Genomic DNA, 13,346 nt, shown 5'->3' with positions numbered 1-13,346 from the left:
TGGGAATGCATTGGACAGCGCAAAGGATGGGTGGGGCAGGTGTTCCATTCGGGGCTAGATGCGAAAAACAGGGGGGTGGCTATATTAGTGGGGAAGCGGGTAATGTTCGACGCAAAGACTATAGTGGCGGATAACGGGGGCAGATACGTGATGGTGAGTGGCAAACTACAGGGGGAGACAGTGGTTTTGGTAAACGTATATGCCCCGAACTGGGATGATGCCAATTTTATGAGGCGGATGCTAGGACGCATTCCGGACCTAGAGATGGGAAAGCTGATAATGGGGGGAGATTTTAATACGGTGTTGGAACCAGGGCTGGATAGGTCGAAGTCCAGGACTGGAAGGAGGCCGGCAGCAACCAAGGTACTTAAAGATTTTATGGAGCAGATGTGAGGTGTAGACCCGTGGAGATTTAGCAGACCTAGGAGTAAGGAGTTCTCGTTTTTCTCCTATGTCCATAAAGTCTACTCGCGAATAGACTTTTTTGTGCTGGGAAGGGCGTTGATCCCGAAGGTGAGGTGAACGGAGTATACGGCTACAGCCATTTCGGATCACGCTCCACACTGGGTAGACTTGGAGATAGGGGAGGAAACAGGAGGGCGCCCACCCTGGAGAATGGACATGGGACTAATGGCAGATGAGGGGGTATGTCTAAGGGTGAGGGGGTGCATTGAAAAGTACTTGGAACTCAATGATAATGGGGAGGTCCAGGTGGGAGTGGTCTGGGAGGCGTTGAAGGCGGTGGTTAGAGGGGAGCTGATATCAATAAGGGCACATAAAGGGAAACAGGAGAGTAAGGAACGGGAGCGGTTGCTGCAAGAACTTTTGAGGGTGGACAAACAATATGCGGAAGCACCGGAGGAGGGACTGTACAGGGAAAGGCAAAGGCTACATGTAGAATTTGACTTGCTGACTACGGGCACTGCAGAGGCACAATGGAGGAAGGCACAGGGTGTACAGTACGAATATGGGGAGAAGGCGAGCAGGTTGCTGGCACACCAATTGAGGAAAAGGGGAGCAGCGAGGGAAATAGGGGGAGTGAGGGATGAGGAAGGAGAGATGGAGCGGGGAGCGGAGAGAGTGAATGGAGTGTTCAAGACATTTTATAAAAAATTATATGAAGCTCAACCCCCGGATGGGAGGGAGAGAATGATGGGCTTCTTGGATCGGCTGGAATTTCCCAAGGTGGAAGAGCAGGAAAAGGTGGGACTGGGAGCACAGACCGAGGTAGAAGAAGTGGTGAAAGGAATTAGGAGCATGCAGGCCGGAAAGGCCCCGGGACCGGATGGATTCCCAGTCGAATTCTATAGAAAATATGTGGACTTGCTCGCCCCGGTATTGACGAGGACCTTTAATGAGGCAAAGGAAAGGGGACAACTGCCCCCGACTATGTCTGAAGCAACGATATCGCTTCTCTTAAAGAAGGAAAAGGACCCGCTACAATGCGGGTCCTATAGACCTATTTCCCTCCTAAATGTAGATGCCAAGATCCTGGCCAAGGTAATGGCAATGAGAATAGAGGAATGTGTCCCGGGGGTGGTCCACGAGGACCAAACTGGGTTTGTGAAGGGGAGACAGCTGAACACGAATATACGGAGGCTGTTAGGGGTAATGATGATGGCCCCACCAGAGGGGGAAACGGAGATAGTAGTGGCGATGGATGCCGAGAAAGCATTTGATAGAGTGGAGTGGGATTATTTGTGGGAGGTGTTGAGGAGATTTGGTTTTGGCGAGGGGTGTGTTAGATGGGTGCAGCTGTTGTATAGGGCCCCGATGGCGAGCGTGGTCACGAATGGACGGGGATCTGCATATTTTCGGCTCCATAGAGGGACAAGGCAGGGTTGCCCTCTGTCCCCATTATTGTTTGCACTGGCGATTGAGCCCCTGGCGATAGCGTTGAGGGTTTCCAAGAAGTGGAGGGGAGTACTTAGAGGAGGAGAGGAACACCGGGTATCTTTGTATGCGGACGATTTGCTACTATACGTGGCAGACCCGGCGGAGGGGATGCCAGAAATAATGCGGATACTTGGGGAGTTTGGGGATTTTTCAGGGTATAAATTGAACATGGGGAAAAGTGAGTTGTTTGTGGTGCATCCAGGGGAGCAGAGTAGAGAAATAGAGGACCTACCGTTGAGGAAGGTAACAAGGGACTTTCGTTACCTGGGGATCCAGATAGCCAAGAATTGGGGCACATTGCATTGGTTAAATTTAATGCGGTTGGTGGAACAAATGGAGGAGGATTTCAAGAGATGGGATATGGTATCCCTGTCACTGGCAGGGAGGGTGCAGGCGGTTAAGATGGTGGTCCTCCCGAGATTCCTCTTTGTGTTTCAGTGCCTCCCGGTGGTGATCACGAAGGCTTTTTTTAAAAGGATTGAAAAGAGCATCATGGGCTTTGTGTGGGCCGGGAAGACCCCGAGAGTGAGGAAGGGATTCTTACAGCGTAGCAGGGATAGGGGGGGGGGGGGGGGGCGGGGGTGCTGGCACTACCGAGCCTAAGTGAGTATTATTGGGCCGCTAATATTTCAATGGTGAGTAAGTGGATGGGAGAGGAGGAGGGAGCGGCGTGGAAGAGATTAGAGAGGGCGTCCTGTAGGGGGACTAGCCTAAAGGCTATGGTGACAGCCCCATTGCCGTTCTCACCGAGGAACTACACCACAAGCCCGGTGGTGTTGGCTACATTGAAGATTTGGGGACAGTGGAGACGGCATAGGGGAAAGACTGGAGCCTTGGGGGGGTCCCCGATAAGAAACAACCATAGGTTTGCCCCGGGGGAATGGATGGGGGATATGGAATGTGGCAAAGAGCAGGAATAACGCAACTGAAAGATCTGTTTGTGGATGGGAAGTTCGCGAGTCTGGGAGCGCTGACCGAGAAATATGGGTTGCCCCAAGGGAATGCATTCAGGTATATGCAACTGAGGGCTTTTGCGAGGCAACAGGTGAGGGAATTCCCGCAGCTCCCGACACAAGAGGTGCAGGACAGAGTGATCTCAAAGACATGGGTGCGGGATGGTAAGGTGTCAGATATATATAGGGAAATGAAGGACGAAGGGGAGACTATGGTAGATGAACTAAAAGGGAAATGGGAAGAAGCGCTGGGGGAGGAGATCGAGGAGGGGCTGTGGGCAGATGCCCTAAGCAGGGTAAACTCGTCATCCTCGTGTGCCAGGCTAAGCCTGATACAGTTTAAGGTATTACACAGGGCGCATATGACTGGAGCACGGCTCAGTAAATTTTTTGGGGTGGAGGATAGGTGTGCGAGGTGCTCGAGAAGCCCAGCGAATCATACCCATATGTTTTGGTCATGCCCGGCACTACAGGGGTTTTGGATGGGGGTGACAAAGGTGCTTTCAAAAGTAGTGGGGGTCCGGGTCGAACCAAGCTGGGGGTTGGCTATATTTGGGGTTGCACAAGTGCCGGGAGTGCAGGAGGCGAGAGAGGCCGATGTTTTGGCCTTTGCGTCCCTAGTAGCCCGGCGCAGGATATTGCTAATGTGGGAAGAAGCCAAGCCCCCGGGGGTGGAGACCTGGATAAATTACATGGCAGGGTTTATAAAGCTAGAGCGGATTAAGTTCGTCCTAAGGGGGTCGGCTCAAGGGTTCACCAGGCGGTGGCAACCGTTCGTCGAATACCTCGCAGAAAGATAGATGGAAGGGGAAAAAGAAGGCAGCAGCAGCAGCCCAGGATCGGGGTTGGGGGGGGGGAGGAGGAACCAGCAGGACTCTAAGGGTTGTTAATATATACTGTATAATATGTATAGGTCATTGCGACAGATAATTATATATGGACTGTTAAATTATATTTTTGGAGAGTGTTACTTGCGATAAGGCAGTTGCCAATTAGGGTTAGTTTTCATTTTTGTTATTTATTCATTTTTTGTTTATAAAATAGGTCATTGTTATTTGTGTTGTTATAATATTGTGTAAAGGATGCACAATGTACTGTGTTGGTTGACCAAAAATTTTCAATAAAATATTTATTTTACAAAAACTTGCATCAGGCATGTGGTAGCTGCTTATATCTAAAAGGACTGTCCACATTTTGTTTTGGGATATGTCAGCTTTTCTTTTCTGGGGCTGAGATTACAAGAACAGGTCAGAGGCTGGGAATACTGCAGTGAATAATTCACCTCCTGACTCCCCCAAGTCTGTCCCCCATCTATCAGGCACAAATCAGGAGTGTGAGGGAATACTTTCCACTTGACTGGATAAGTGCACTTCCAACAACACTCAAACTTCGACATCATCCAAGACAAAACAGCCCGCTTGTTTGGCACCCGATCCACCATCGTAAACATTCACTCCCTCTACCACCAACACAGTGGCAGCAGTGTATGCGATCTACAAGATGCACTGCAGCAACTCACCAAGGCTTCTTCGATAGAACATAAGAACTAGGAACAGGAGTAGGCCATCTGGCCCGTCGAGTCTGCATCTTCTAAACCCACCGCCTCAACCGCCTAGAAGGACCAGGGCAGCAGATGTGTGGTAACACCACCCCCTGCAAGTTCCCCTTCAAGCCTCACATCATCCTGACCTGAAACTATATCCGGCATTCCTTCAGTGTCACCGGGGTCAAACTCCTGGAACTCCCTAACAGCACTGTGGGTGTATCTACAGCATATGGACTGCAGAGGTTCCAGAAGGCGGCTCACGGCCACCTTCCCGAGGGCAGTTATGGATAGGCAATAAATGTTCGACTAGCCAGTGACGCCCTCATCCCATGAAAGGGAAAAAAGGCTGTTTATTATCAAGCTTAATGCAAACCATTTCTGCTAGTGTTATCCTTGGGTGTCAATTGCACAGATTAACAAGCAATTGTGCACGTTCAGGTGCCTCTTGAACAATTCCGTTCCTACTTATTCAAACATTGTCAATGCTCCTCTCTTATCGGGTTAAACTTACAACTGATTAATTAGTTCGGTATTGAATTGGGTTTCTGGCGAACTCTGGAGTAGTTTGCTCGTCAGAACCAGACAAACTCAGTGCATTGCAACTGCTGTTTCGACAGATGCACTTTTATTTTTAGTGTCGAGGGTGAATGGAAAACGCTTTGCAGTTCTGGATTTCCTTTCAGTGCACAGTGAAATGTGTTTGCAGCTGTTAGTCCAGGTGAATCAATTGCAAATTGGCTTAAAGATTTAGATATTTTAGGTTCTAAAAATACACAATTTTCAGCATCCTTATGTGTATGTAATATTTGAATTCAAAGTAATGCAGGTCACTGCAACATTTCTGCCACGGTTTTGGTGTCCTGTGATTTCTAAAATAGTTTGGGTTTTTTTTTTTGCTTCCCTATTTTGCTTTGTGCCGTTCCTCATTCCGTGGTGAGAGCTGACCACATGGTGACCTGGAGATATGTTGATACTGTGGTCCTATCTGCCGTCTCTGGTGGTTCAAGTGGGTGTTGAAAGATCTCATGGCAGCACCTAAGCAACCTCGGTGCCCTGACCAACATTCCCGTCAACCAGTCAGATGTGGTTGTAAAATCACAGAACAACAAGAACACAGAACGAGGCCTTTGGTTCATTATGCCCGTGTCAGCTTTGTGGAATAGCTGTTCAAATATTCCCACACTCCATTCTCTTCCCATATAGAAACATAGGATTTACAGTGCAGAAGGAGGCCTTTCAGCCCTTGTAAAGAGCACCCTACCCAAGCCCACACCATCACTCTACCTCAGTAACCCCACCCAAACTTTTTTGGACACTTAAGGACAATTTAAGGACAATCCACCTAACCTGCACATCTTTGGACTATGGGAGGAAAATGGAGCACCCGGAGGAAACCCACGCAGACATGGGGAGAACGGGCAGACTCCGCACAGACAGTGCACCAAGCCGGGAATCAAACATGGGACCCTGGAGCTGTGAAGCAACTGAGCTAACCGCTATGCTACCATGCTATCCATTCAATGATTTGTCTGATTCCTATTTGAAAGTCATTATTGAATCAATTTTCTGTGTAACTCTTCTCTCTCTCTCTCTTCCCCCCCCCCCCCCCCCCCCCCAGCTGTCACCTCTAGTTCTTTGCAAATCTCCTGACTAGTTGTAAATGCAACACAGAATGTGCATTTGGCTGCATAACACTTAATTATGTGATGATTCAGTCTGATGAGTCTCTGTAACATTTATCATGGGATGTCTGGTACATGTGACTAATAATCTTAAATGTTTATTGTTTTTAAATAACCTATCCTTTTGGGACCTGCATGACCATTCCTTTGCAACAGCCCTTTTCGTTATACCTGTCTTTGTTGATCGTAGGTTTTGGATGATGTGGAGAGAGAGGTGGGGGTTTTTCCCAATACTTATCCTTTTCGCAAGGTTTGTGTGTGTGTGTATGTGTGGGCCTGGCTGGGCCCACTTTAATTGCCCGTTCCCCGGAAGATGATGGTGAACCACTAAATAAAGTCATCAGCTGTCAGCGTCATCCAGCCACAATCAGGCCACATGGTATTGAGGCAAAAACTGTGCATTCAAGAATTTAAGTTCTTGAATGTTTCAGCATATAATTGGAATAGTGTTCTATAATATGAGCAACTCTGGAGCATTTAGCAAGTTTTCAGTGCCTTCCAGAGTTACCTTCTCTGCGGTATATGGTGCATCATGATCCAGCAGTATAAGGAAACGAGTGATGGTTATATTAATGCCACAATAGACTAGAAGATTTAAAATATATTAAGAACGACCCCAGGCATTAAATTTCAACCGGAAAGTTTCTAATTATGCTGCTTGTCCAGAGTGCATTGCTGCACGCTCATGTTTAAGATTCAAGAATATCGTACGCAGGCTGTACTAAAACGTGTGATTTGGTTCATTAGGCAATGTCGCTAATGTATTGTACTTCTGTATGTCTTGGAATCTGTTGGGGTGGGGAAAGAAATTAGCACTGGAGTGATGTCTCTAAACATGTGGCTTCCATCAGTTTTCATATTGTGTTCAGTGGACTGCCAGTGCAAAATCACAACCGGTGTCAACTCTGCGCTTTTAAAACCAGAAAAAAGGAAGTGTTGCCAACCACCAGCTTCCTCAATATGGTAGGTTTGCCCGTGGGTTACGAGAGCACGGTGTGCCAGGAGCTGGTGATGCCAAGTTCCAAACAGAAATATATTTTTCTCTTCAGTTTAAACTTGTCGAATACCTTGTCCAGTGCTATTTAATGCAAATGAATATCAGGACATTTTTTGGTGTGATTCAGTCTTTCTGGGATGACGATCCGCTCCAGCTTTGCTCTGTGATTGCTGCTCCTACATAGTTACTGGCCACTGTCCTCTGTGATTTTCTCAATAACGCGAGTCTGGAAAGATGTGTCTAGCGTAGTGCTGAGACCATTGGATTCTGATGCATTCAAAACAAATCAACCAAAGTTTGTGTTGCCAAATACAATGGGTTTATTGTTTCTTAAATGCTGCACCACAGGAAAAATATGTCTGTTGTGCATTTTTAAATGCAGACTATACAGGCTTTGGGCAGTATCGACCCACCTTGTGTTGAAATGTGTCTGGAATGTCAGGATATAAGCAACAGGAGCAGGAATAGGCCCGTTTAGCCTGCTCTGTCATTCTATGAGGTCATGGCTGAACTGATTGTAACCTTTTTTTTTAAAGTTTTGTTTATAAATTTAGAGTATCCAATTCATTTTTGTCCAATTAAGGGGCAATTTAGCGTGGCCAATCCACCTAGCCTGCACATCTTTGGGTTGTGGGGGTGAAACCCACGCAAACAAGGGGAGAATGTGCAAACTCCACACGGGCAGTGACCCAGAGTTGGGATCGACCCTGGGATCTCGGCGCCGTGAGGCAGCAGAGCTCACCACTGTGCCACCATGGTGCCCCTGATTGTAACCTTAACTCCACCTTCCTGCCTCTTCCCCATAACCCTTCACAGTGCCAGGGACCTGGGTTTGATTCCCAGCTTGGGTCACTGTCTGTGCGGAGTCTGCACGTTCTCCCCATGGCTGCGTGGGTTTCCTCCGGGTGCTCCGGTTTCCTCACACAAGTCCTGAAAGACCTGCTTGTTAGGTGAATTGGACATTCTGAATTCTCCCTCTGTGTACCCAAACAGGCGTCAGAGTGTGGCGACTAGGGGATTTTCACAGTTACTTCATTGCGGTGTTAATGTAAGCCTACTTGTGACACTAATAAAGATTATTATTATTGACTTAATCTGTCTAACTCCACTTTGAGTACATTGAATGATGCAGCCACCATTGTTCTCTGTTGTAGAGAATTCCAAACACTAACGATCCTCAGATAAAGATTTCCTCCTCAACTCCATCTTAAATGGGAGACCGCTTATTTTTAAGTTGTGTCCTCTAGTTTTAGATTCCCCCACGTGAGGAAACGCCCTCTCAGCATCTACTCCCTTAAGTCCATTCAGAATCTTTTATGTTTCAAGAAGGTATTTAGGCCCAAACTGCTCAACCTTTCCTCATGAGACAACCTGTTCATTCCAGGAACAGCCCAGTCAACTTTCTCTAAACTGCTTCCAATGCAAGTATGTCGCTCCTTATGTTGGGAGACTAAATCTTCTCCTCCACATGCTGGTTGCTTCACTCTTGGTTGAAGTGTCAATCTTTGGTACTTTGCATCCCAGTATATGCTGCCGCTGAAGTGTGAGGAGATGTAAAGTGATCTGTTTTACCGACATCTAGTTTTTATACATTACACCCAGTAAAGGTTTTGGGGTCTTCGTTCAGAAGCTCCGAGATATGCGGTACTTTATAATTCATGGTGCTCCTTGTTTCTGTTACAGTGCTTCAGGAGCTAGTGTGGTAGCAATCGACAACAAAATAGAACAGGCAATGGTAAGTGAAATGATCCCTTAATATTTAATTTCTTTCCTGAAGTTAATTATGCAAAATTTCCCACTGTTATTGGCTAATGTTTATTTGCAATACAAATATCCAAATTTGATTTGCAAGCCCACTTTGTAACCCAAAGATTAACGTCAAAAGGTGGAGCGAGTAAGTTGATATACCAATTTAGTAAATATATGCAAGGCTGTTTCGTTACTAGCCATTATTACCATGTGTCAGATTTGATGGAGGGCATTTTAGAACACTGAGCTGAACTGTAGCAAAAGTGATAGCTGTGTTACTGGGTGTAACCTTTGGGTGAGCCAAACTAATATCCTAAATATTAGAGCTGTAGTCTTTTTTCCTGTTGAAAATTGGGTTCAAAGATACTTTGCGTTGTCAGGTGGCATTCTGTATATGATAGTGAGTTTGTCATGGATATGATGTACATGCACCTGATCTCAGAAGAAATTGGAGATTCTTTTCCTTCTGATTCACCACCTGAAAAAAGAATCTGAGAATTTATTGTTGGAAATCGGTAAACAATTTATTGATCTCCAGGATGCATATTGCCCTGAACCTTCCCCAGTCTATCGTGAGCTCGCCATTTCATAGTCACTTTTTTAACAAAACATTCCAAATCCTGGGCCCCTGAAATAGACTCATGCCCCAGTTTAGTTCTGCACCCTGGTGTAACACCAAAGTGCCTTTTTCTACCCTCTCTTCTTGCCCTATGGCCACAGTCATTTGTTAGGCCCTTATTATCAACCCAACTGAAATCAACAGTCAACTTGCTGCCAAGCCAGGTGTCTAGAACCTGGGTCTTCCTCGTCTGGACCGTATCAGCCACATCCTAAACTTGTGCAATTCGGCCATCTAAATTTAGTAAAAGTAATCTTGTGCTGTCAAGAACATAATCTCAATCGCATTTCATTCTATTGACCAGATCAATGAATTAATTACGAGCTCTTGTGATGAACTATCTTTAACGCCTGATTTTTAATTGGCTAGTTCCCACGGAAAGGTGATTTATTATTTTCTGAACTTTTACTATATCATGCCCCTCAAACATAAATAGCAACTACGTTGTGGATTATCAAGCGCTAATTAAATGTTGAACTATCTCCAAACATGTATTTGAAGCAGGAAACGAAACAGTATTGCAGGGAAGTGAGATTAGTTTTAGGATTGCTCGAACAGGCATGATGGATTGAAGGGTCCCCATGTGCTGTAAAGATGTATTGGACGTTGTTTGCTGCGCTGTTTTATAGGTGGTTTACACCCCCTCCCCACTCGCCACCCATCCGTCTTTACATTCACAACTACCACCCATTCTTTATCATGTACTCTCCAAGTAAACCTGGTAAAATAATTTTGAAGAGCAACGATTGCCAATGGAATTATGCATTTGGCTGCACTTTTATAATTCAAAGTGCCTGGGAATCTCTCACTTGTGAAAATTTCTGGAGTTAAGCTGCACATTTGAAAGGTATTTTGTAGTAGAAAATTGACTCTGCATAAGTTTCTCATCTACCTGGCGTGGAAATACTTGAATAGAGCAAGCTCCCTGCTAGCTGATCTGATGCCAGTCACGAGCAGTCTGCACTCCTGGCCTCACATGGTTTAAAGGACTACACACTGCAAAGAATTATCTTTGGACTGGCGGCCAGCTTGCATGCCCCCTATTTTCTACTGGAGCTCCTCCCGTAATTCAGGTTACAAGAGGTGCCTAGCAACCATTGATGTCAAATGGGATGTGTCCCCATGTTGGCAAGAAAATTGGCATTTCTATTTGAAAAATTATTTTATTTTGAGTCCATTTCCTTTATTCTATGCCAGGTACATGGAAACAAAAAGCATTCCAGGCTTCACACCACTTTCTCTTGTTAGCAGACTAAGTGAATAGGGCAGTTCTGCCATGTTCAAGGATTGCAGATCAGTGTGAAATCTGTTTGAAGGTGCAAGTCATTGATTATATTTGTTTTTTAATTGCAGGATTTAGTGAAAAGCCATCTAATGTACGCAGTAAGAGAAGAAGTGGAAGTCTTGAAGGAACAGATTAAAGAGCTGATTGAAAAGAACTGTGTACTAGAGCGAGAGAATTCACTGTTGAAGTCATTAGCGAACAATGACCAGCTGTCCCAGCTTCAGACCCAGGTGACCAATCCCAGTAGCACTTCACCCAAACACAGCAGCCGACAGCAGTAGCACAACCTCAACAGGGCCACACAACAGACACCGCCTCCACCGCAGCCTAATGTCCCTTCTGCATGAAATTTGCTCGCCTGCATAGGAAAGAAATCTTCAAAAAATAAAATCTGTGTGCCACTGGTGTTCCTACCATTGAACAGCAAATAGCCGTGCTTAAATGTGTTTTTTGCTCTTTGGCCTTCTCAGTATTAGACAATCATCCGCAAGAGCTTTCTACGTGCGATGTCGCAGTTGGCATCCGCAAGTGTGTGACTGCACGAAGAAAAGTGGTTGAAGGATTTGTATCTCGTAGGAGGAAAGCTGATTTTCATCAGATTTATGGATAAGTGGGTACCTACATCTTTATGGCCTATCAAGGTTTTATATATATATATATATATAAAATATATATATATATATATATATATATTTACACACCACACACACACGCATATACACACACATAATATATATATTATATATGTATACATATGTGAAAAATAGGAATCTCTGGGTCGTTGCGCCTATCTAACATTAAGACCTAGTTAGCAGCTCTGTCTGAAAAGAGCCACCATTCTAGCAACTTTTTTGCATACATGAATTTTAATTTACTGTTTGTTTTTATTTATTACAGGGCTGCTATTTTCATATGTAAATGAACAATGTCATAGAATCTTTTTTTTTGTAAGTTTGAAATTAAAGATTATAAGATTACTGGTAAAAGCAAGTGATAGTTGGGATTGCATATATTAGTTCCAAAAAATATAGGCAATAATAAAATTTAAAAAAAAAAAAAAATCCTGGCTTAAGAGTTCTAACACTAATGGCAGTTTTACCATGGGGATTTTCTTCTGCAATAGTCGAATCCTGGTTTGAATGTAAATTTTGTATAGAGTGTAAGTATTATAAGGAAGAACATAGCAGACATGTACAAGTAGGCACCGGACATTGTGACCTAAAAATTTGAAAGGATATTTGGACTTTTTTTTTGATGAAGAAAATAAACTCTCCTCATTTCTGTTACTGAATTTCTTTATCTGGGGGAAAAAAAGAATTGCCATATGATTTTCTGTACGTTTCCTTTTAAAAAAAAAAACTTATTTTGCCCCCGCTCAGAAGTGTGTTTGTTGGGGGAGGGGGGGTGGTGGAGGGGGACATAATAAAAAGCTGTGAAATTGTTCAACCTACTTTGTAACCAAAGAAGCTAAGCTGTGTATCTGAATTCATTTATTTTGTACGGCTGTTCTGTAAGCATTATTTTAGTTTACTTTTTCTTTTCTTTCAAGCTTTAACGAGCCGTCATTTCCTTTACACTCTTCGCATGTTCTGCATGACCCCTTTATCAAACCAGTTTCTTACCTCATGTTTTTACTGAGCACTCTTACTGTAACAAGTTTAGTCTGTGAACAATGTCCAATTTAAAACTATAAAAAAAAAACAGCTGTTGGATTCAAGCTAGTGTTAAGTGCTAGTCAGAAAAAAATGGAGTGAGCCATCTTTTGTTCATTTAAATGGTGTTTTTGAATTTCATATGCATAAAGTTTTGTTACATTGCAGATTTTATTGTATTTAATAAATGCAACGTGCCGATTCCGATGTCCTGAGTGGTTGAATTAAAGTGTACAATGCTGCAACAGTAGTTTAAATTAAACCTCTTCCCTCGTTGTGTCTTAACTTCTATAGCAGGGGCTGAAGTTGTCGGAGTGAGGCAAGGCTTTTAGCTCGTGAAACAGTTGTGCCTGACTCATGGCCACAAGATCACAGACCCATAGAGTGGCTTTGCCTCTGGAGGAAGCGGGAAGAGTACAAGAGTCGTGATGGTGCTCGGCTATGTCTTTGGTGAAATACTGAGGAAAAGGGAAACACATCTCTTCCCAGACTATTATAAGCGGGCAGGATGGATGATTAACGATTATTCTGGGTGGGACAGGGGCGAAATGGGAAGCTTGCAGTATCATAAGACATAGGCCGAGTGGCCTAATTCTGCTCTTATCAAGTCTGCTCCATCATTCAATCTTGGCTGATATTTTCTCATCCCCCATTCTCCTGCCTTCTCCCCATAACCCCTGATCCCCTTATTGATCAAGAACCTATCTATCTCTGTCTTAAAGGACACTGTGATTTGGCCTTCATAGCTTTCTGTGGCAAAGAGTTCCACAGATTCACCCACCCTCTGGCTGAAGAAATTACTCCTCGTCTCTGTTTTAAAGGATGGTCCTCCCCCCCCCCCTCTCCCCTCCCTTTAGTCTGAGATGGTGGTCCTCTGGTTCTAGTTTTTCCTAGAAGTGGAAACATCCTCTCCACGTCCACTCTATCCAGACCTCGCAGTATCCTGTAAGTTTTAATAAGATCCCCC

The 13,346-nt window shown here is 44.7% G+C and overlaps 1 protein-coding gene across 2 annotated transcripts in view; it reads left to right on the top strand.

Annotated features, from left to right (window-relative positions):
• tsc22d2 (TSC22 domain family 2) overlaps positions 1-11,450 on the top strand; it is a 93,691-nt gene extending 82,241 nt beyond the window's left edge. For both annotated transcript variants that reach the window (XM_072473857.1, XM_072473858.1), the window contains 2 exons: positions 8,758-8,809; positions 10,796-11,450. In XM_072473857.1, the coding sequence (XP_072329958.1) occupies positions 8,758-8,809; positions 10,796-11,008 (265 nt within the window). In that variant the 3' untranslated portion in view covers positions 11,009-11,450. The remainder of the gene's footprint in view (positions 1-8,757; positions 8,810-10,795) is intronic.
• Positions 11,451-13,346: the final 1,896 nt, after the last annotated feature.

The sequence above is a fragment of the Scyliorhinus torazame genome, chromosome 14 (genome assembly GCF_047496885.1).
Source record: "Scyliorhinus torazame isolate Kashiwa2021f chromosome 14, sScyTor2.1, whole genome shotgun sequence".
In the NCBI taxonomy this organism is placed as follows: Eukaryota; Metazoa; Chordata; class Chondrichthyes; order Carcharhiniformes; family Scyliorhinidae; genus Scyliorhinus; species Scyliorhinus torazame.
The sequence above is the reverse complement of the archived record's forward strand: the minus strand, read 5'-3'. Positions and strand labels throughout refer to the sequence as shown.